Source organism: Mesoplodon bidens, assembly GCF_964165515.1.
Source record: "Mesoplodon bidens genome assembly, chromosome: 3".
Lineage (NCBI taxonomy): Eukaryota > Metazoa > Chordata > Mammalia > Artiodactyla > Ziphiidae > Mesoplodon > Mesoplodon bidens.
In genome coordinates, this window is record NC_138178.1 from 102,845,033 (window position 1) to 102,868,404 (window position 23,372).

General features: G+C 52.6%; 3 protein-coding genes across 9 annotated transcripts; 1 reads left to right on the forward strand and 2 right to left on the reverse strand.

The window, feature by feature from the left end:
- Positions 1-1,798: 1,798 nt before the first annotated feature.
- On the reverse strand, positions 1,799-10,781 carry NDRG2 (NDRG family member 2; the record flags this gene model as incomplete). 7 transcript variants are annotated; one of them, XM_081229269.1, is made up of 17 exons in its annotated part: positions 1,799-2,788; positions 3,028-3,079; positions 3,233-3,268; positions 3,522-3,569; positions 3,810-3,861; positions 4,158-4,202; positions 4,666-4,769; positions 4,945-5,001; positions 5,195-5,281; positions 5,484-5,544; positions 6,495-6,557; positions 6,740-6,860; positions 7,091-7,196; positions 7,825-7,866; positions 8,208-8,288; positions 9,012-9,078; positions 10,714-10,781. In XM_081229269.1, 15 exons carry the CDS (start codon positions 8,280-8,282, stop codon positions 2,622-2,624), a joined length of 1,116 nt encoding a protein of 371 aa, XP_081085395.1. In that variant the 3' UTR covers positions 1,799-2,621. The 7 variants fall into 7 exon arrangements, with proteins under 7 accessions (XP_081085395.1, XP_081085396.1, XP_081085394.1 ...); XM_081229270.1 differs by lacking the exon at positions 10,714-10,781 and adding an exon at positions 10,433-10,649; XM_081229268.1 differs by lacking the exon at positions 10,714-10,781 and adding an exon at positions 10,073-10,155.
- A 4,676-nt stretch (positions 10,782-15,457) lies between these two features.
- Positions 15,458-17,023, forward strand: TPPP2 (tubulin polymerization promoting protein family member 2; the record flags this gene model as incomplete). The annotated part of the gene is made up of 3 exons (XM_081228638.1): positions 15,458-15,630; positions 15,880-16,033; positions 16,835-17,023. 3 exons carry the CDS (start codon positions 15,458-15,460, stop codon positions 17,021-17,023), a joined length of 516 nt encoding a protein of 171 aa, XP_081084764.1.
- Positions 17,024-20,005: 2,982 nt separating this feature from the next.
- On the reverse strand, positions 20,006-20,467 carry RNASE13 (ribonuclease A family member 13 (inactive); the record flags this gene model as incomplete). Its single annotated transcript, XM_081228962.1, has 1 exon — positions 20,006-20,467. One exon carries the CDS (start codon positions 20,465-20,467, stop codon positions 20,006-20,008), a length of 462 nt encoding a protein of 153 aa, XP_081085088.1.
- Between the last annotated feature and the right edge of the window lie 2,905 nt (positions 20,468-23,372).

Sequence of the window (23,372 nt, forward strand, 5' to 3'; positions counted from 1 at the left end):
CTTCTCCCTTGCTCCCAGCAGACAGCATCTCTCCCTCTACCTAACTCTTGGGTTTCTTATAGATGCAGAGGCATCTGTAGGAGAGAGACACACACAGTCACCACCCATTTCACACACATCCTCCATGACAGATACATACACATGATCTCTCCTATGTACACACAACTGTAATTTACTCCCTCTTGCAAAGATTACCCTAACAGTGTTATCTTTTTAGGCAAATGTACTGAGAAGACCTGCCTTCCCTTCCATAACGAGCAACAGCAGCTATTGCCAGTCAAGGCTGTGAGTTCTTTGCCTTTTCCTCATGTTTATCTAGGAGCTGGTTGGTCTACTGACTCCAATTATGCTGTTTCTTTTCTTTAGTGTGGCATTTAAGCACTGCTTGCTGCCTGCCCTGTGTGTGGTTAGCCAACACCCTCCCCATCAATAACTAGCTCTATAACTTGTATAACTCTGCTGGTCACCTAATACTGCCGCCTTCTGCTCCTGGCCTACTGTATTTAAAATAGACTTGGTCCTGTGAGAGAGAGCGAGGAAAAGCTCAAGATTCAAGAACATATTCCATGCTCCACTTTTATGCCAGTGTATTGGCACCAGACACCAAGCTGCATTAGTCCTCAGCTCAGTTCCACTGAGGAAACTGTAATTGCCTGTGGGGTTTCTATAAGGTAATCTGGCAAATGACCTTGTAATAATCTATCCACAGTCCTCTTGCCAATAATGCTATATGGTTCCTTCTCATTTTTACTTATTATTTTTTTAAGTTTATCTTCATTTTTAATTATTTTTGGCTGTGTTGGGTGTCCGTTGCTGTGCACAGGCTTTCTCTAGTTGCAGTGAGCGGGGGCTACTCTTCGATGTGGTACGCAGGCTTCTCATTGCGGTGGCTTCTCTTGCTGCGGAGCACAGGCTCTAGGCACATGAGCTTCAGTAGTTGTGGCACGTGGGCTCAGTAGTCGTGGTTCACGGGCTCTAGAGCGCAGTCTCAGTAGTTGTGGCGCACGGGCTTAGTGGCTCCGCGGCACATGGGATCTTCCCAGACCAAGGCTCGAACCCGTGTCCCCTGCATTGGCAGGTGGATTCTTAACCACTGCACCACAAGGGAAGCCCTCATTTTTACTTCTTGTGCCCCAAGAGCCCAAGAATCAGCCTGCATCAGCCACAAAATATCTGAAGTCCTCTTGATGATTGTTCATACTTGAAAAGCTTCTCAGAGAATCACAAACATAGTCTAATTAACTCCCTGATTCAAAGGAGAGACTTCTGAGAGGAAGTCTTCTTTTTTGCTGTGACTCTCCTGAAGGAGTCTTCCTACTGGGATCAACTATGAGCAACCCAACCCCTCTAGCAACTGCATGAGGCCTGGTCTACTGATTGTATCCAACCATCTAAAATGGAATCTAGGTGACCCTAGGGAGGATCCTGCCGGAAAATGAGTCACAAGATGTCCCTGAACACTTCAGTCAGCTTTCTACGCTTCCTTAAGATCACAATGTTGGTGACATCTCTGAAATCCTGTGGCATTTCTCAATGGTCCATTCCACAGATAGGAAGTATCCTAAGATCTGAGTAGCTCCTCCCACCCCAAACTTGAAAATACTATCAATATCGAGGACAATGCCATTCTATTGGAATAGGGACCAGTAACTATGAGGTCACATTTTGTGGTGTGTCGATGCTATATAAGCCCTCTCCCATGGTTTTTGTCACTTTGAGAAGAGAATGTGAGAGCTGGGCAGGGAGAGGGCAGGAAAGGGGCATGAGGCAGGCATACTCAGACAAAGAATAATAGAACTCAGATTCATCTACAGTTTATTGTTACAGCAGAAGTTGTGGGAGACAGGAGGGCGCCCCCCACACATAACGCACTGTGGTCAGAACCCCAAGGCAGCCCTTCCCACCGCGATGCCAAGCCCCAAGCAGCCCTGCCCAGCTTGGCTCCCTCCCCCCCTCCCACTCTAGACACACACTGTCTAGACAGCTACCAAAGTTAGAGCAGCCAATGGCCCCAGCCCCCTTCCTATTGCCCAGCTCCAATCCTTCTGTCACACTTGTTCACTGCCCACCACTTCCCATTCCAGCTTCCAATTCTACACTGAATGTTTCTGTCACGTCCTGAGGACCGCTAACCCACAAGTAGTTCTCCCGACACACATTCATCGAGGCCCATACCCTTCAGCAGTTTGAAGGGTTCACGAGAAGCCATATCAGCTTTGGTGAGTTGTGCCCCAGCCCCGAGCCCCTGACTCCTGCAATATGGCAAAAGGAGGCAGAGTCTGGAGGAGGCGCCACGGACAACTACAACCCCCTCTTATCCCTTAGCTACAGACACCCAGAGTGGGGAGAGGGGATACGTGCCTTCTCTGCCTTAACACCATGATGGAGGGGGGTCATTTAGGGGTCTGGGTCCCTAAGAGATATTAGGACGTCTCTCCCAGGAGCTGAGGGGAATCACAGGTTAGAGGTCAAGGTTAGGGTAGCAATCAAAGATCAAGTTCCTCTCCGCACACGATCTGCCCCGCTTCCCTTGCTCACTCTGGCCCAGTGCCCTACGCACCTCCCAGGTTAGTGCTGGGGGAGATGAGGGCTGGGTCCTACACCAGGGCAACAAAGGTCATTCAACAGGAGACCTCCATGGTGTGCCCTGGGGGCCCTGAAGGGAGAGGCCCAGACTCGCTGCTCTGGGACAGGGTGCGAGAGCGGGATCGGTTGCCATCCAGGGATGCGGCACTGGTCAGGGAGGCTGTGCGAGACCGGGACAGGCGAGTCATGCAGGACGAGGCCACTGTGGAGACAGGAGAAGCAGGCAGTCAGAGAGGAGAGGAGAAGAGAGGCTGGGAACTCAGAGTCGGGTGCCTGGCTGGAGAAGAGAGTTACAAATGGGGCCAGGGGGTCAATGAGCTTGATTTGGCAGATGGTGGTAAATCCAGGAATTAGCCTAAATGGGTTGCTCCCCTCAGTGCCCCTCCCTCCTCCTATGCCAACACCCTTGTCCTCATGACAGCCTCTGACACACATACTCACTATAGCCCATGCCTTGCAGGAAGTACTTGAAGGCCTCGGTCAGCTTGCCTGGCTGTAAAAGTAAAACAAGGAGAGGGAGACAGCGAGGGGAGGTTAGAAGCTGAGCTAGAGCTCACGGCCGTGGCACGTTACAGATGGGGTGTGTGGCAAAGGCTATAGTTCAGGGCCACTAATATCCCACCCCACAGATGGCAGGGGTACTCACCTGAGTCAGCTGGGGCTGACCTCCGGAGTCAGCCATCTGTTCAGGAGAGAGCCATCCAGAAAAAGTGATACACACATAAATAAAAAGCCATGCCGAGAGGTAGAAGAGGCTCTCTCTTCCCCAGGTTCCCCACTCCAGGCCTTTAGGGTGTTTTATTTTTTTTTTTTACTCCATCCACCCACTTGCTTCCATGTAGGACCCTGGAAGCCTAGCAGCTGAATCTAGAGAGGATCTATGGCTCTGGATAGGGGGCCAGGAGTCAGGCTGGGCGTGGAGTACGGTTACTGACCTTGAGGAAAGAAGTCTGGGTGGGGTCCAGTTTTGAGTTACATTCCACCTGGAGTAAGGAAGAGGCTGAATGAATGAGGTCACACTACCTGTGGCCCCTCCCAACCAAGGGGCCCAGGGACCCAGACCCAGTTTCTTTCTTATCAGCCCCCTACCCATCTCCTTCTTACCAGGAATCAAACTCTTATGCCCCAAAGTTGCTCTCCCTGTCCCAAACAGAGCTTGCCTCTTGGCAAGACAGCCCTCTGACTGCCACCCTCCCTCACCCACCCCAAGATTCCCTACTGACCACTGCATCTTCATGGGGTGCTTGGTCTCCTACCACCAGCATCACAGGGCACCTAGAGGCATAGTGTCGGGGAGTCGGCGGTGAGCCCCTGGCACTCCCTCCCCCGTCTTCTCCCAGAAGAGCAGCTGGAAGATGTTGGCTCCAAAGAGGAAACAGCCTTCTGAACCTCACTGACCCCACTAACAGGATTCAAAGTGGTAAGACCTAGAGGGTCGTGATTTGCCAAATAGGATGGGTGGGGGGCAGGTGACAAGAAAATTCCCTGGCAAAAGACTCTCCTTCTAAAGGATGGAAGCACCTAGGGAAGATCCAGGGAGAGAGGCAAAGTTTTATCCCTTAAAGTCTTACTTGAGGGTGATATCGCTTCCACGCTCAAAGTTCAGGTCTCGGCGACTAAAGTGGGTGCAAAAGAAGAGTAGGAATTTTAGGCAAGTAGTACTATCCATCCAGACATAAGCCAGGTCCCCCGTGAGGAAGTTATCTTCCTCCCCCAAATTAGAGTCAAATATTGGTGATTACAGGTGGGAACTGAAGGAGAAGGTGGCAGACAGGCCTCAAGCATGAGCCCTATGGTCATTTGTGCCCAAGGTCCCTGGTCAGAGGGCAGTGAAGGGGATGAAGGGCACAAGGACACGAGATCATCTAACTTCTGCGAATCCAAAAACCTAAGGAAGTAACAGGAGAGAGGGGGCTGGCTCCTCATAATTCTCCCCCTTGGGTCTGTCCTGCAGCTGCCCCAGCTGCCCACCGAATCCTGCCCACCTTGCACGGCCTACTTCCCAGTCTCCCCTCCCCTTCTCTGTGCCTCCCAGGACCCCCGTTACTGCTTCTACATTTCTCTTACATGCCCACTCACTTGTTGTAGCTGTTCCAATACAGTTCAATGTTCTCCAGGTTGGGGGCATGTGTCATGATATTTCTATACTTTTGTATCAACTCAGAATTTCCAGACAGCTCTTCCTGAAGGAAAGAAGAGGGGGAATAATTAGGGCTTGGAAAGGAAGTCAACAGTTACTGGATGTGAAGAGGCAAGCCCTCTTCCCTCCCCAGATCCTATCCCAAGTAAGGAAGTCACCCCGAGCATTCCAGTCCCTGCTGGTCCCCTCTACTTTTTCCAACTTCCACAACCACGTACCTGGCTGAAAAGATGTCCAAGGATCATCTCCGGAATGGAAGAGGTGAGGCCTGTTAGCTACGTGGAAAGGGCAGGTAAGAAAGCTCAGGACATTAGGTGGAGAAGAGACCTAGGCAAAGTGACATGACTTCTTTCCTGCTCCATCCTCCCTCCTTGAAGCTCACAGGCCAATCAGTTATGTTGTTAGAGCCTGAATGGACCCATACGGGGAAAGCCCGCCCTAGATCTCAGCACACAGGCCCCTCCAAACCTTGTGGGCTGCCCAATCCATCCAGCCCTTGGCATTGGGATCGATGTTGATGAGGACAAGACCCTCGACAGTATCTGGGTGGGTAAGCTGAGGGGCAGTAGAAGGAACGGAAGTCAGAGGCATACATGGCCTTACCCCCTCCCCAGTGAGCTCCATCCACCCCAGGCTGCATGGGGCCTGTCTCCCCACCCTCTTACGCACGTCTTCCCCCTAAGCACACACTAGTAAACGATATGCTGCCTGGGCCTTGGACCTGCCTTTCCCTCATCTGGGGTTTTTTATTTCTTACAGCATATCGCGACAGGACGTAGGCCCCAGCTCCAACACCGACTCCAATTATTGTGGAGAAACTGTGAAAGGGAAATGTAGGTCTAATGGGTCCTGGTGTCCCAAACTTTGACTCTCCAAACTCCTCACCCTCCTTCCCAAGGCCACGGGCACAAAGGACAGAAAGGGACCTTCCTTTGGGGGATGCTGAAAAAGAAGGTGCCAAGGAGCTAAAAATGGACACTGGTGGTCAGCGTCAGTCCCTGAAATCTTCCCCCAGCTCCCTCTGGGAGAGTGAGTGTCTTGAAAAGAAACACCTGTTCACCAACCAACCAGACACTGTTTCCTGTGTAGCTGTTTGTCCATTCTCAACTTTCAGGAGCTAGTTCAACTTGTTCTGTTTTAGTTCCTGGTTCCTCTAGAGGAACTGGGAAGAAGGGAACTTGAACCAAGATGTTAAATAAAAGATACAACTTTACTGAACAATAGGAAGAATGGGGAGAAAGAGAGCCAAAGGGTGAACCAGAGCTGCCCAGGACCCTGGTGCCCAGGAAAAGCCAAGCCAAGGACAGAGCCCGGCATCATCAGCATAAATGTGCATCAAGGAGGCCTTGCCTGGTTTCTTTCTTTTCCTTCTCCCACTCCCCTCACACACAGGGTGCCCAGGGCACCAGGTGTGTGTCTGGAGGAGGCAGAGGGGGTGGGAGGGAAAGACAGGTCTGTCTGGTTCCTCGGGGGTTGTGTCCTCTCTTTCTTCTCTAGCTTCCAGATCAGAGAAGCCCCTCCTCAGCCTGAGGCAGGGCCAGGCACACAGCTTCCTTTTCTTCTCCTCCATCCCTTAGGGCTACTCTGCTGACTCAAGTCAGTTTTCCACACCCACCCACTTTCAACAATCAGATTGGAGCGTGGAGAAGGGAGGATACTTCTAGTCCAGACAGAACTCGCCCAGGAGCCATGGTGGACACAGGAGCTCTAAGGGCCACCTTGTGCTGGAAAGAGAACTCTGGCTTGGAGGGGTCCCCAGGCCTCTCACTTTAAGTACTGCAGGATGCAGGGGATCATGTCCGCAAGCTGGTCCAGAGATGGGTACTGATATCTGGGGAAGAAAGGAATGTTGAGGAAAATAGCAACCTGCCCTTACGGCCCCCACCTCAAGTGTCCTACTCGTCCTCTCCCAGAATCACCACCCGCCCTCCCTTCCTTCTTCCCCGGTCCAATCTTCTCCATGCCTGCCATGTGCCTCACAGTCTGATGAGGAAGGAAGGAGCTAATTCTCACCCCAAAGGGAACACGGGAGCCCCCTCTTCCATTCCAGGGGCATCCACATGAACCCGCACGAAGTTCTGAATGATTTCCTGCATATCCGCAAATTGAAACAGCGGCTGGAAGCAGGATTTATCTAAAGAGAATCCCCATCACCCCAACAGTAGAATTAGACAGGGAAAATGTCCCCAAGTCAGAACCCACCCTCTTTCTTTCATGCCACAGTCAGGCTAGGAGAGAACTTTTCCTTGACATGCCACATGGCTCCCTTCCCATACTGACCCTTCCCCTCACACTGACCGGGGTTTTACCCTTCCCCGCAGCCCCTTCCCAGAAAGAAATGGGAGGGGAAGTGAAGGTCCTTACAGTTGAGTCCCACATCGTGGTAGGTGAGTATCGCTGGGCGTTTGGGTTTGGGGGTGCCATAGACAGTAAAAGTGATGGAGCCATAAGGTGTCTCCACAGAGTGAGTCTGCAGGAAAACAGGTCACACCATCAGGTAGGAGTTAGGCTAAGAGGAAAAGAGGCAGGGGAGGAACCTCCACAAAAGTCAGGGAGTTGAGGGAAGAGGGGCAAAGAGAGGAGACGGGGACCAAAAAACAGAAACAGGATTGGGCTTCCCTGGTGGCGCAGTGGTTGGGAGTCCGGCTGCCGATGCAGGGGACACGGGTTCGTGCCCCGGTCCGGGAAGATCCCACATGCCGCAGAGCGGCTGGGCCCGTGAGCCATGGCCGCTGAGCCTGCGCGTCTGGAGCCTGTGCTCCGCGGCGGGAGAGGCCACAACAGTGAGAGGCCCGAGTACCGCAAAAAAAAAAAAAAAGAAGAAGAAGAAAAAAAAGAAACAGGATCGGCAAGAATTCAGTTTAGGTAAAAATGACACTGGAAGATGATTTTGAGGGTGGAAAAGAATAATGAAAGATCGCAGAGCATCAGGGAACTCTGAGAAGGGAGGAGAAGGAACGAAAGGGGAGAGATGGGGACAGGAAAGGACTGGAATAGAAGGAGAGGAAGCAGAGAGGTGAGAGAGCCAGGTAGCGGCCCTTTCCTTCCTGGGGAGAGGACAGCCCCTCCTCCCACCTGCGGCTGCCCCAGGCTGTTACCTGTCCCTGGTCCAGGAGGATTCGGGCAGCTAACTCAGCCTCCTGGAGAAAGACACACACGGACAGATACACACAGAAACACACAGCCACACAGAGTCAGATGGAGAGACAGATACAGATAAAGAAAGGTAGGTAAAGAGAACAACAGAGACCAAAGACAGAAAGAGATTGACAAAAAGAGACATGGAGAGGATGAAGGTTAGCGTAGTTACAGGACAGAAGCCTGGACTCTCAATTGTGGTGTATGGGGAGAGAAACGCGGGTAGACATGGAGAAAGCAGTGGTGTGGTTAGACGGAGATCATGAATTTGGGAAGGTAAGGAGTGAGGGGGATGCCTGAAGGTCTGGAATTCGGGCCTGGGAGTCAGAGGGCCTCTGATAACCTTGGCCACCTGAGGTGTCTGCCCGGGCAACAGCGGCTTCTCCTCCGTGATCTGCACCTCCTGCAGCTCCGCCATGGTGGCCTGGCAGGGTGAGGAAACACGGAGACTGGGGAGGCTGGCTCCATACCCCCGCACCTCCTCAAACAGCTGGCTTCCTCTCTCAGCCCTGGACAATAGGGCGCAGAGGGCCCCAGGAGCTGAGGACTACTCCGGGACACAGAGAGAGCCTTTCCTGCCCCCAGCTCCAGATCCAGGCAACTGGGGAGGAGGGCTTGTGGAGGAGGGCTCAGGATACCACTTCCTTTTAGCCTGGCCATCCCCAACACCCCTCAACACCCACACCTCCGGACCCCTCTCCCCTGTCCTGGATGGAAATACCAGGGTGGGGCAGCAGTGCAGCTCGGGTGTCCCAGGCTATATTTAGGGGCCACCCCACACTCCTAGTTAGGTAGGGGGTGAAACTCGTGGCTCAGTGACTGGGTGCTCTAAAGATACTAAGGATGGGTAATGAGAGTTCACCGTGGACTGTGACCTTCAACTAAAGCCCCAAGGTCAGCAGCGCAAAGGGAAAGGGGCTAAAAATGACCTGAGTAACATGACCAAGAGGGGAAGGGGGAAACAAGAAAAGAAGGACAAGGCACATCTGTGTCCAACTGACTCAGTGCCTCCCTTCCTCTCAAGACTCTTCCTCCTGACTGTGAATAAATTAGCATATATTCCATCTTTGGGACCAGGGTGAGGAGCAGAGCCCCTGTGCAGACCAGCACAGTAAAGGGCCAGCAGCCTGGGGGTGGGGTCACTTACTGGGCTCCTATTGGCTGGATGCAGTGGGGTTAAGGGTCAGGGTTCTCACTCCTCCTGGCTCTGGGGTCTGAGAAAACAAGGCAATGAGGTGAATGACATGGGAGACAGACCCTGGGTCTTTTAGGGACAAAAAGCCTAAGCCAAGACCTGGACTACCTGGGTCACCAACCCTTGCCAGGTCACTAACCCTCTCCAATTTGTACCCCCAAGTCCAGTGAACTAGTCTTCCCCAGGCTTCAACTAGAATCAGTACAGGCTGGAGGGGTCTGCGGGGCAACACAGAGAGCAGGTATCAGTCCAGGCGCGGCGGTGGGGGGCGGGGGTGGCTGGGAGAGGAGAGAAGGAAGTGCTGATGTGGAGGAAAGAGCATGGCTTGTGTCAGAACCTCTGGATTCTAGTCTGGGGTTCTGCTGCTACCAGTGTGACCTTGGCTCAGCCTGTCACTACTCTTGCCCTCAATTTCTCATTTGCAAACTACAAGTGGGGACTAGGGGATCCCCAAGATTTCTGACAGCTCTCGAGTGAGATGGGGTAGCAGAGCACGACTGTTTCTCTCCACTGTTAAAAAATTTTTTTTTTAAGCCTCGTGCCTTCGCTTCTCTCCTCTACCCAGTCTCGGTGTGGGTCCGCGAGTGGAGAAGGGGTGAGGGAGCGGGGAGTGAGGGGCGGTCCCACAATCTCTTCCCAGCCTGCCCCGACGACCTGCAATGGCCGAGCGCCGGCTGGGAAGGGATGAGTAGGACAGAAGGGACTGACTGGGCCCAGCCCCCGGGACCTGTCCATACGAGTCCCTTCGCTGAGCGTCCGCGTGGGGACTGACACGCTCGCGCGGCTGGCGCGGAGCGCCCTGGACCCCGGACACAAACTCGCGCACGCCCCAAACACGCCCTGCAGCCCGCAGAGCCTCCGCCTTTGTGCGCGGCGGCCCAGCGGCCCTCCCGGCGGGCCCCTTCCCGCGAGCCGTCAACTCCGAGGGATCGGGATCAAACCTCCCCCCGCCCGCCACCGGCCCCGCCGGCGCCAGCCAGGCCCCGCGGCCCCTCGCCCGCCCTTCCCCCTACCTGCTGCCGCCGCGGCCGCTTCCACCTTCACTTGCCTTTGACTCCCCGGCCCGCCCAGGCTCGGGCTCCCCACAGACCCGCCCCCGGCCCGCCCCCGCCCGCCCCCGGGCCGCCGGATCCCAGCAGATCTGCCCCAGACCCCTTGTAAACCCGCCCCCCTTCCCCCCGCCCCAGGCTGCCTGCCGCTCTGGGAGGGGCTGTGCTGGGGGCCCGAAGGGAGCTCTAAGGAAAGCAAACTGCTGGGTGCTTCCAGGCTCCGGCCCCGGCTACCCGCAACGGGGCGGCGGTGGGGTACACGGGGATCCCTTAGTCCCGCGGGGGATCCCCACGCCCGCCCACAGCACTGCCCCCGCCCATGACCTGGCTCTGCCTGTCGCACTCAGGCTCCTTGCTTCGCCCCCAGACTCCGAGGTGGGGACGGGTAAAAGGGAGGCGAATCCAGGGCGCTGGCATCCCACGTATTTGACTCCACCCGCCCGGAAACAGAGTACTAGGTTAAGGGAGGATCGCTGCTGAGGAGGCGGGGGTCTCGCCCGCTGGGAGGGGAAGGTGTGCCTGCGCGGACTGGGCGGTGGGGGCTGGAGGTGGGAGCGTCGAGGGCGCAGGAGTTCCAGCTCCGGGGCTCCCAGGGCCCTTGGTACCTCCTCTCTCTCCGCGGTGTCCCGACGCCTGCTCTCCGGCCGCTCCCTGAGGAGTTGGAAAACAAGGCGGGGAGGGGGGACGGGGAGTGCGGGGGGCCGCTATAAATAGAGGGAGATCGCGGGAGGGGGGGGAGAGGATGGCCAACGGGGACTCCCGGGTCAAGGCCCCAAGGGGGGGTGCGGAGGAGGGGCCAGGGACCCCCAGGGGTTCTGACTCTTGGGTAAACAGGCGCAGGGGTGGAGTTAACTCTGTGGAGGTGGAGTGGGGGCTTGGGGAGGACGCAGTGTCCTGGGCTGGGACCCAAGAGACCCTGTGGCTTCCGTGCTAACCCCTTCTAGTCTGACCCAGAGAAGGACGGTGAGGCCAGCTCGGCCCGGCGGAATCGCATTGCCCAGGCGCTGGTTTCTCAGGCACTGCTGCGTCTCTCAGGGCCTGGGTGGGTTTGACGTCCTGGACCCCTCGCTCGCCGTGCCCTCCCCCCACTTATATGCACCCTCCCTGTGCCCCTAAGAGGAAATCCACCCAGAAGGGGATCGTTATGTGGCTAAAGGGATTCAAAGTTGTCTTAGACAAAAGGACACCAGACTGAATTTCTCCCCACCTGCACCCCTTCCAGGCCCCCGCCCGCCCTGAGGTCCCCACCCTATCCTCCTTCAGCCTGGCTCCCGAGTTGCCATTTCGGGGGCTGGGCGCCAGGCCAGTTGGGAACAATGGCCAATGGAACTGGAGCTGCCAACTGCAACACCAGCTCAGACTGCCCCCCCAAGACCCCCAAATTGCCTGCCCCCTCCTGCCTGGGAACTGCCCACCACCACCACCCTCACCACTCACGACCCAATCCCATCCAAGGAACATCAATGCCCCTTTCATCCCCACTTGGCAGGGTCTATTGGAAAGGAGGGCCCAAGAGGGAGGAGGTGACCCAGAGTAGAACCGGTCAGGATCAAGCCCAGCTTTCAGCAGCCCCACATCTAAAGGATCTCCCTAGATCCCCCAATTTGGAGCACCCAAGTTTTCCTCCATTCCCTTCCCCCACTCCCTTCATAACTATTTACCCAGAAACTGGCACAGAAGCTGGGCACCCTGGCTCCTCTCCTAGTCCCCTCTCCCCTCCGGATGTCATTTTAACACTCTCCCGGACAAGGAAGAGCCTGCTGGAATTGGGACTGTAGATAAAGATGCATAAGACAGAAGAGAGATTTCCCCAGCCCGACTGCAACTAGGGGAGAAAGAGAGCCTAGGGTGAGAGCTTCTGCCGGCAGCCTCCTCTGATGTGTCTAAAGTAGGCTTACTTGGAGTGGGGGAGGGAAGGACCTGGAGGTTCCAGCATCTAAATTCGTCTCTGGGTCAGGATGACTCAGGGGGAACCTGATAAGGGGCCAACGCAGGGGCGTAGGGCAGACACTTGGGAAATTTCCACTGGGATCTGTTTGCTTCCTAGGCTTGGGGTCTCAGCCTGCCACAGGCAGTAATGAGGCTGCTTCTGATCTAAGATGTGGTTCCTCCTTGTCAGGGCAGGTCTCAGCCTGGCCCAGTGTCAGTGGCCCAACAAGAATACTTCTGTCTCTCATTTCCTTCTCTTAGGCCAGAAGCAGCTTCAAACTATACCTTCCAGTAAGCCACAGTTTTAAGTACCTGCTCCATACAAGCCACTGTATAGATGGAATTCAAAGAAGTGTGATGTCTAGTCATACCCTCTCTAGAGCGTAGGATCCAGTAGCTGAGTGAAGGTATAAAGATAGAAAAAATTAAGAAGTGATATATATATATAAATTGTTTAGACAATAAGTCCTATAGCAATAGTTTCCCACCCTTTTCAAGTGGGAGATCAGAGATTTCCATTTCCAAATGATGGTTTTAGAATCTCCTAATGGGGACAAACCGTGAATTCAGCTATACTTTCAAATAAATTTGTTCAGTCTTCTGATAATCGCAACACCTATGCATCTATGCACCTACGTGTGCAAAGCTTATTATTTACTCAACGACCGGTCTTCTGTGTACATACAGATTGCAGAGGTCCTTGCAATAACTCAGAAACCCTTGCCCCAGGAGGCTGCAGCCCACAGGCTAGGAACCATTATCTTAGTATAATTCAGAGGGGGAAAAGCGTTGGTTTTCTTTTAAAGCAACCAGTGCTCAAGCTGTTTCATTTTGGGCTTTTTTTTATGAATTTATTTTTTTACTTATTTATTTTTGGCTGCATTGGGTCTTTGTTGCTGCACACGGGCTTTCTCTAGTTGTGGCGAGTGGGGGCTGCTCTTTGTTGCGGTGCGCGGGCTTCTCATTGTGGTGGCTTCTCTTGTTCCGGAGCACGGGCTCTAGGCGCGCGGGCTTCAGTAGTTGTGGCTCACAAGCTCAGTAGTTGTGGCTCACGGGCACCAGAGCGCAGGCTTGGTAGTTGTGGCGCAAGGGCTTAGCTGCTCTGCGGCATGTGGGATTTTCCCAGACCAGGGCTCGAACTTGTGTCCCCTGCAATGGCAAGCGGATTCTTAACCTCTGTGCCACCAGGGAAGTCCCAGGAAAAGGGTTTTGTTCCTAGGGTAAACCCTACGAAGAGTACAACAATGGAGTACTTGAGTGGTAAGGAGGGGCATTCTATCCAGGCTGAGAGAGATCATGAAGGAAAGTTTTGGGACAGAAATACACAAGTTACTTTGATGAATTGAATAGTAGCTACTATGTGCAAGGTAATTCCCATATATTATCCCCTAATACTATATAAAGTAAGTACTATTGTTCTCACTATACAGATGAAGAAACTAAAGCTCAGAGATGTTTAATGACTTGCCCAAGGCCACTCAGCTAGTAGATGACTTATCTAAGACTGAAATCCCCAGATTCATTCCACTCCAAGTTTATTCTCTCTCCACTAGGCTTCAGGTAGCTTGTGAAGCGTATAATGATTAGGCCATTATGGCCCCAGATGAAGAGTAATGTTGATGAAAGGTGGGTGATGTTTGGTAAGGTAGAGTGGAGCCAAGTGTGAAGGTCCTTGAATGACAGGCAAAAAGGTTTGGCATTTCAGAAAGGTTTGAAGATCCATAGAGTATTCTTGAGTAGGAGCAATGGATAAATAATTGTTCTGTGAAAATTAATCTGATGGGGGGTTTAAAAGAGATGGATTATGGGGTGGATAGGGGTGAAGCATTTGACTTAGGAAGGCGGTCATTTAGAAGTCAGGATAATCAACTAGATATGAGATGACAGGGACTTGAATAAAGTGTGGGAGGAATAGCAATGGAAAGAAAGGAGTGCATTTGTAAGACAAGGGAAATTATAAGAATTGGTGACTGATTAGATGGGAAGGAGAGGAAAGTCACCAACCTAGCTGCTCTCTTTTAGGGGCCCTGAAGTTCATTCATCTGTATGGTTTCCAGCCAGAGAAAAGGCCAAAGAGAAATCCCTTCTGAAAGTAGAAACAACACATTTAGAAAAAACTGAATAAAATTATAGCATTACTTTAAAAGAAAAAGGGGGGCTTCCCTGGTGGCGCAGTGGTTGAGAGTCTGCCTGCCGATGCAGGGGACACGGGTTCGTGCCCCGGTCTGGGAAGATCCCACATGCCGCAGAGCGGCTGGGCCCGTGCGCCATGGCCTCTGAGCTTACGCGTCCGGAGCCTGTGCTCCGCAACGGGAGAGACCACGACAGTGAGAGGCCTGCGTACCACAAAAAAAAAAAAGAAAGAAAGAAAAGAAAAGGCGGGGGTGGAATTCCCTGGCGGTCCAGTGGTTACTCAGTGCCTTCACTGCCGGGGCCAGGTTCAATCCCTGGTCGGGGAACTAAGTTCCCACAAGCCATTAGGCGCAGCCCAAAACAAACAAACAAACAAACAAAAAAGGAACATCCTTGACCTGCACAGAAAATTATCTAAAGTCTGAGGCTCAACCTCACCCTGACCCTCACCCTGACCCACCCAGATGTGTGACCCTCCGAGGCCCGTGCTCTTTCCACGTGGGGCCCAACTTTGGAAGCCATTTAAAGCTCCTATTACACCTGGTCTGCCAAAGCCAGTGGGATTCTCCATGTTGGTCATGAACCTGGGCCTGGAGACTAGAAAAAAGGACAATGCTGGACTGATGTCAACCTGTTTCCATTAACTCCTTCCCTGAGCTCTCCTCAGCTTTTGTTGAGGGACAGAGCATAAGGCAATTTGATCAAGACCCAGAGGACTTGGTCAAGCAGGGCTGAAACCATGAGGGAAGCTTGATCACCTGCAGAGATCAGGAGGTTAGCAACATGCTCAGTGCAGCATGCATTAGGTCTTAGGGACCTAAGAACACCACCCCCAAAGATTAGGGCTGTAACAAGGGCTGAAAATGATGTCACATAAACACTGCTAAGGTCACAGAAACTTCCCTCTTCTCCCCAGTCTTCCCACTGCCACACAGTCTCCCCAGCCAGCTGGCTCCCACAGATCTGCACACACTTACTTACAAAGGCTGGGAAGGGTCAGACACCATCTGGGTACTCTCAGGTACACAGAAGTGATGGGGCAGTGGGTGGTGGTGGTGATTATTCAGTATGTAGGATCCACACTAGTATCCCTTGTACTGGGAACAGTAGGTCAGATGGGAATCAGAGGGAAGGGGGGAGGGAGGGAGAGGGAAAAGGGGGTTCGTTCCTGTTGCTGATTCTGATTTTACTTTAACCTTCATCATTATTACTCCTCAGTCCTCCCTTCCCCTCCTCGCTCACACCCGCGTCTCCCCCAATACTGTCCTCCCCCACCTCCAGTTGACCATGGCATCAGAAGCAGAAAGAACATTCCAGCGCTTTGCTGTCTTTGGAGGATTGTCAAGCAGTGGCACTGAAATGAACAACAAGAACCTCTCCAAGCTGTGCAAAGACTGTGGCATCATGGATGACCAGAGGGTCACCTCCACTGACGTGGACATCGTGTTCATCAAAGTCAAGTAAGGGACCAGAGACGGGAGTGGAGGGTGGTGAGTAGAACTAACAAGGTGGTGGGATGTGGGAGGGTTTCTGTGGTGGAACATTTGTAATGTGTCTCCTGAGCACCTGCTGGGTGTCTGGCATTGTGCTAGTCCCTGTCCTCAAGGCACTCAGTGTGTAGAGGCCCTGTCTGAGTAAGGGGAGGGTTGGACATTGGGAGGTGATGAGTTCATGTTCCTGAGTTCCTGGATTTCTGTCTGACTGATCAGGGCCAAGAATGCCCGAACCATCACTTTCCAACAGTTCCAGGAAGCAATGAAAGAACTGGGCCAGAAGCAGTTCAAGGGGAAAAGGCTGGATGAAGCCCTGGAGAACATTTATAGACTCATGGAGGGCAAGGACCCAGCTACCACCGGTGTTACTGTGAGTGAGTCTTCATTCCTGACCCCTGACCCTACTTCCCTGAGTCCCTGCTGCTCCTGTGTCCCTTCCTCCATGCCGACGTCCCTAACCCCTGCCAATAGCAGCACTGCAGGGAGATAGGGAAGAAGGCCTCTGGGCACTGTTGGTATTGAAACAGACTTTAGAGATCATCGAGTCATTTCAGAGGTGAGGAAACTGTGAGAGGAAATGACCTACCCAAGGTCCACAGCTATTTTAATAGTAAAACTTAGACTCATTCCCAAGCGTCCAGGATCTGGGCCAGGCAACTAGGGCCTGGTGGCTTTTGGGGGACACTGAGTGCAGACGACTTGGTACCTGATCCTCACTCCTCTTCCCGCTCTCATGTAAGGTGAGATATCTGACTTCCTCCCTCTCACCCGCCCTCTGCTCCCTACTTGTCCCCTCTCTACTAAAAGCTCTTCCTATTCTAGGTTTCAAATAGGGCCTTCCCAACAGGACAGACTTTGTGTTTTGGGTCTGGGGTTGAAGTCCTCTGGCTGCAGCCTAGTCAAAATAGCTCCTCTGGAAGCAGAAAAGTCCACACACACACACACACACCCCACTCATTCCCATACACCAGACTTCTTCCTCACAAGTGGATGGCTCTTATTATAGTTCCTGCCTACAGCTGCACCTGGGCCCTAAGCAAGCAGCACCATGCCAAGGGTTGAACAAGAGCTCTGAGAACTAGTTGAACTACTAGAAGGCCATCTCTAGAGAAGGGGCGTGACAGTGGAGGGGAAGGGAGAGGGCTCAGACGCTTCATCCTCTGGCTTGCAGAAAGCGACGACGGTGGGAAGGGTGAGCCAGCTGACGGACACCAGCAAGTACACGGGCACCCACAAGGAGCGCTTTGACCAGAGTGGCAAGGGCAAAGGCATCGCGGGACGGGAGGACATGACTGACAACTCAGGCTACGTGAGTGGCTACAAGGGTGCTGGCACCTATGATAAGAAGGGCAGCAACTAGGGAGTAGCATCATCTTAGCCTGCCGGCCCTCGACCGTGCATCTTTGTGTGTGTGTGTGTGTGTGTGTGTGTGTGTGGTACGTGGGCCTCTCACTGTTGTGGCCTCTCCCACTGTGGAGCACAGGCTCCGGACGCGCAGGCTTAGCGGCCATGGCTCACGGGCCCAGCCGCTCCGCAGCATGTGGGACCTTCCTGGACCGGGGCACGAACCCGCGTCCCCTGCATGGGCAGGAGGACTCTCAACCACTGCGCCACCAGGGAAGCCCCGACCCTGCATCTTTTTTTTTTTTTAATTTAATTTTATTTTTTATTTTATTTTTTTGCTTTATAAAAAATTTAATCAGTTATACATATACATATGTTCCCATATCCCCTCCCTTTTGCGTCTCCCTCCCACCCTCCCTATCCCACCCCTCCAGGCGGTCACAAAGCACCGAGCTGATCTCCCTGTGCTATGCGGCTGCTTCCCACTAGCTAGCTATTTTACATTTGGTAGTGTATATATGTCCATGCCACTCTCTCACTTAGTCCCAGCTTACCATTCCCCCTCCCCATATCCTCAAGTCCATTCCCTAGTAGGTCTGTGTCTTTATTCCTGTCTTACCCCTAGGTTCTTCATGACATTTTTTTTCTTAAATTCCATATATATGTGTTAGCGTACGGCATTTGTCTTTCTCTTTCTGACTTACTTCACTCTGTATGACAGACTCTAGGTCCATCCACCTCATTACAAATAGCTCAATTTTGTTTCTTTTTATGGCTGAGTAATATTCCATTGTATATATGTGCCACATCTTCTTTACCCATTCATCCGATGATGGACACTTAGGTTGTTTCCATCTCCAGGCTATTGTAAATAGGGCTGCTATGAACATTTTGGTACATGTCTCTTTTTGAATTATGGTTTTCTCAGGGTATATGCCCAGTAGTGGGATTGCTGGGTCATATGGTAGTTCTATTTGTAGTTTTTTAAGGAACCTCCATACTGTTCTCCATAGTGGCTGTACCAATTCACATTCCCACCAGCAGTGCAAGAGTGTTCCCTTTTTTCCACACCCTCTCCAGCATTTATTGTTTCTAGATTTTTTGATGATGGCCATTCTGACTGGTGTGAGATGATATCTCATTGTAGTTTTGAATTGCATTTCTCTAATGAGTAAAGATGTTGAGCATCCTTTCATGTGTTTGTTGGCAGTCTATATATCTTCCGTGGAGAAATGTCTATTTAGGTCTTCTGCCCATTTTTGGATTGCCGACCCTGCATCTTTAACACCGGGGAGCTTGGGGGACAATAAACATCTGTGTGTGCAGCAGCTCATGGGCTCTGTCTTCCACCAGGGTGAGGGAAGAGGGGCCCCTTGATACAGAGACAGAGAGAGGAGCTGAGAAACCCAAGGATGGGGGTTCTCAGCACCACACCCTTTACTCTACTTGGCCTCCCCACCATTAGGTAGCATCCCCTTCAACAGCTGCTTCTAAGAACACGACTGAGGAATATATTTGGAGATAAGAGAGAAGCTAGATGTGGAGGCAAAAGTATTTGCTACTTGTGTTCACATAATACTGATATCCATCCCCTTTGACCTGCCAAAGGGGAGTAGAAATTCCTGATTGGAGCTAGTAGGACCCAGGTATTAGCAACTAGACCCTTCCCGGTCCCTCCACCTTCCTCATCTGTTGCAATCCATGTTTTGTTGGGGGAGAAATAGAAACTAGAGAGGGTAGGCCAAAGATCTACTTAGCCTAACTCCTGTTATGAGTTTATTCTAGAGCTGATGGGGAGGGAGAATCCATTTTCAACACCCAGCCTGGAACTGAGTTTTACCCCACCCCACCTCCATCATGGTAGACATGGAATGGAAGATCCTACTGACTGCCAAGCATAGCCCAGGAAGATGGCCAGAGGTGGGTGGCCTCCAGGACTCTGAGAGTAGGAGTTCTGGTGCACTGAGGAAAAAGGAATGAAATCAGAACTAATTCAGATGTGTTTTTTATCTTTTTATTTTGCAGTGATTCACAGGCAGATGCAAAAGGTACAGACAGGTCCCCTGTACCCTTCACCCAGTTTCATCCAATGGTTATATCTTACATAATTCAGATATGGTTTTAAAATCTTCTGTGACTACAGCTGGGCCCACTTCACCCCTGCCTTGTCAGAAGCAGATTCTGGAGTTTGGGGGATGTTAGGAGGAGGTTGGGAAGTAAAAGGATGCAGGAATCTGGGGGGAATAGGTCAGAGAAGATAATTTGGAACTCCAGTGAACCAAGCTGAGACGGATGGAAGGAAAAGAGGTCAGAGAAGAATAAAGGGTGACTAAAGAGGTTGGGTGTGTAGGGGAGAGACTGCACTGGGCTCCATGGTGGAAGGAGGACAGAAAGGACAGGTTACATGAAGAGGAAATCAGTGATTCCATAGAGAGGAACAGACTGAGAGCTCGGGGGGAGGGGGCGTGGCCTGGAGAAATGAAGCTAATATGAGTCTAAAACTCTCAGGGAGGTTCCTATAGCTAGAGATACCTACCGTGTGGGTGAGCGAGTAGAGGGAATCATAAGGGAAATGGGGAAGACTGAGAAGGGAAGGGTGGCAGGGATGGGGATTTGAGATTCGGAACTGGTACCATGGTGTGAGCTGAGGCTCTGGGCCTCCAGCCACGATACAGGATCTGGCCCAGTAGATGGACAGTCACTGCCAACTGGACACAGTCAGCTTCTTGGGTGGGTGAAACTGTCTGTGGGAGAGGGAGGGTGGTGGCAGGAGTGATGGGGGGAGATGAACAAGTTAGAAAGAGCCTAGAAGACAACTTTGCATGGTGACCAAAGCTCTGGACATATTTCCTACCTCCCTGGTCTCTTGGGAGGGGATCCTGACTACCTTTGAAGCCAGGAAGGAAGCCTTGTACCAGGGATCAGAGCTTCAGGAGTGGGGACAGGCTGGTCTGTAGCGGCAGTAGGGGGGCTAGTTCAGACTTAACACCTCCCACCCCTAGTAGAGGCCAATGATATCTATCGGATCAGCATCACACTTTTGGGAGCAGGGCAGATGGAGCCTTTGGTTGGTTAGGGTGCTGGTGTAGTGGCAGCTGGTGGGTGGCTGCTTGGAGCTCAGGGAGCAGGTTGTGAGGGGGAAGGAGTCCTGGGTGACTGTACAATATTCATTGTAATTCTCACAGAAGCTCTCGCTGTACTTGCAGAACTTCTTGATGGCTGTCCACGGGGCATGTAAGACATAATGGATCTTTGGGCAATACCAGCTTTGTTGTCTGCCCCGTACATAGGACATCAGACCATTACAGTAGCCCCAGAAACCCTTTGCGTAGTTAACCTTGGGATAGTCGATATGTAAGGTACGGAATTTCTTGATGGCAAGCTGTAGCTGGATGTTTTCGACCAAGGCTGGCCCTGGAACAAGCTGGAGGAACAGGAGCTGGACCACAGGTGGTGCCATTCTTCCTGCTGGCAGAGTTAAGGTGGTTGGAAGCAGAGGTGGGTCTCGAGTGGCTGTCCGCCCCTTCCCAGAGCTTCCCCCAGCCTTCCCCATGTGCCTTCCCCTATGCCCTCAAAGCCGGACTGTTCTTCAGAGACCATCTGGCCCAAGTCTTCATGCCTCAGAGAGAGGAGACATTTGCCCAAAGTCACCCATCTGGTCAGCCACCTCTAGCTTGGTCTATCTTAGGGTCTCAGCCTCACCCAGTCCGGGAGCTGTAACACTTACGAAATACGAGATCCAACTGGTCCTTGGGTGATAGACGCTTCCCCTTTATCCCTGGCCCCATTAATCCTTCTGGTAAAAATGCAGAGGGTCCAGAAGGGACAGGCTCAGATACACTTCTCTGACTGAAGTGGAAGGACAGGAGCTGGAGGGCAGCAGGGCAGGGGTGGGATTCTTCCTTCCTGAGGCCAAGGACAGCCCAAAGGTAAGAAGAGGCTAGAAAGGTTTCTGGATGAAGACCAGTCTGGGAGGAAGGAGTGTCCCCTGGGTTTGAGGAGCCCCTGTGCTGAGGGGGGTGGATGAGGGGGAGGAAAGAGACATTGCTTTCTGGTCTCCTCCTCTCTGGTGTCATCAGCACACTTAGTTCCAGCCTCCTTGTGAGAAGTCCCGAAGTTCTTGGGTTTCCTTTGATGTCTTCTCTGGTTCATAGGCCATGCTCCTGTGGAAAGGTGACAAGGAAAGCACCGTCATGTTCCTGAGGAACAAAGTGCTGCTTATTCCTGACCCTCAGAGAACAGAGGGTCTTCTGCCCTCTCATCCCACTCACTAGATTCCCGGAGGCCAGGTACGCAAGGGCCTCCCGCCTGAGTGCTGGGTTGAGAAACAAAGACCTCGGTGTGGACCCCCCCCACCAACCCCACCATCAACTTCACTCCAATCGTGATCACACTGACACTCTCACCTGTAACCTCAGGCCCTCTCAGAGTCACAGCACTCCTGGAAATCTATGCATGCTGACCCCGAAGCCTCAAACTTGTCAGGTGGGATTAGACAGCATAGCCTGGACTTGAGGGGGTGTGGACCGCCTGTGTCCAGCGGATCAGATTCTTGCTGTAGTTTGTCATGTTGGAAACAAGGGCCAGGCTCCTAACTCTTTTTCATCAACACCTGCCCCTTCATCAGAACCAAAGAGCTCGCTCCCCAGAGCCTGCCAGCCACAGTTCATGATGCCCACAGGCCTCTCAGCCTTGCCTCCACGCACCTGTTGTCCAGGCTGTGGGCTTAGGACAGCTTACCATTCTCTCCCTGGAGAGCGGGAGAAGGGAGTCAAAACAGAGAATGCTGAGTGTCCCAAGGCCAGTGTGTAGTTCAGGAAGGGTGGGGGGCACATGAGAGAGACGCATGGGTGTTCCTCGTTCACAGCCCCCGTACACTTGCTCTTTCTGGCAGCACAAAGCAGAGTCCAAAACTGAACCCATCCTTCCCCAACTCGCTTTCCCTCCTGCCTTGTCCCTTTCCTCAGTTACTTATGCAAGAAATCTGAGTGGTCCTCGACCCCGCCCTCTCCTTAATCCCACCTGTTTGGAGGCGGTACTGCATGGTGGTTAAGAGCAAAGCTTTTGAGTAAAACAGACCAGGAATTGCATCCTGGCTCTACTGCTTCCAGGCTGTACACCATCAGTCTAAGTTCACTAAACCGGTATAAGCTTCAGCTTCTTCATCAGTTAATGAGGATAATATTCTGTACCTCGTGGCAGTCTTAGGATTCGTTAAGATGTATATCAAAAGCTCTTAGCCCAGCGCCTGGCACATGGTGAGTACTCAATCCCAGCATGAGTCCATCAGTCACGCAGCTCTGACAATCTTTTTTTTTTTTTAATAATTCTTTTAAAATATTTATTGGGCTTCCCTGGTAGTGCAGTGGTTGAGAGTCCGCCTGCCGATGCAGGGGACACGGGTTCGTGCCCCGGTCCGGGAAGATCCCACATGCCACGGAGCGGCTGGGCCCGTGAGCTGTGGCCGCTGAGCCTTCAAATCTGGAGTCTGTGCTCCGCAACGGGAGGGGCCACAACCGTGAGAGGCCCGCGTACCGCAAAAAAAAAAAAAAAAAAGTATTTATTTATTTGTTTGTTTGGCTGCACGAGGTCTTAGTTGCAGTGTATGCGATCTTCGTTGTGGCACGCGGCTCTTAGTTGTGGCTTGCAGGATCTAGTTCCCTGACCAGGGATTGAACCCAGGCCCGCTGCATTGGGAGCACGGAGTCTTAACCACTGGACCACCAGCAAAGTCCCAGCCCTGGGAATCTTAACTAAAACTTTTCCCGAACCAGTCTCTTCCATTCCTATTTCTTCCCCTGCTCAGGCTTTCCCCTCTCCTGGACACCACACACTCTCCAACTCCAGAAGGACTCTACAACTCATAGGACAGAAGACCTCCATGATCTGGCCGCCACCATGTCTCCAACTGCATCTCCATCTCTGCCTGCTTCCCCCACTGGTGCCCACCCCACCTCTCGCTCACGTTATCTCCTCTACGCAGCACGCTGCTCTCTCCTCCCGCTCTCACCCCCATCAGTTCCGCTGAGCCAGCTCATGTGAAGATCAGCCCGGACGTCCTGTTTAAGAAGCGTCTGCTCGGAGCACCTCCCCAGGGAAGTGTGCACAGCCAAGTAAGTGAGGATAAAGCCTACACTGGCAGGTAGCTCATCTGTATCCTTCAGGCTGGTGTATCAGCCAACACCCAGTGGGAATCCATGCAGGGTGGTGCCAGAGCCTGGCTGACTCAAAGTCTTTGTTTCGAGGAAGCTAGCACTTTGTGGCCCCAGATTCAGAGTGTGCCACCTCTTCCTTATTTGCTCAAGGCTGCAGCTTCCCTTGGAAGAGAAAGGGGCTTGTCATGCCTCTTGATCTTCTTCTTTCTT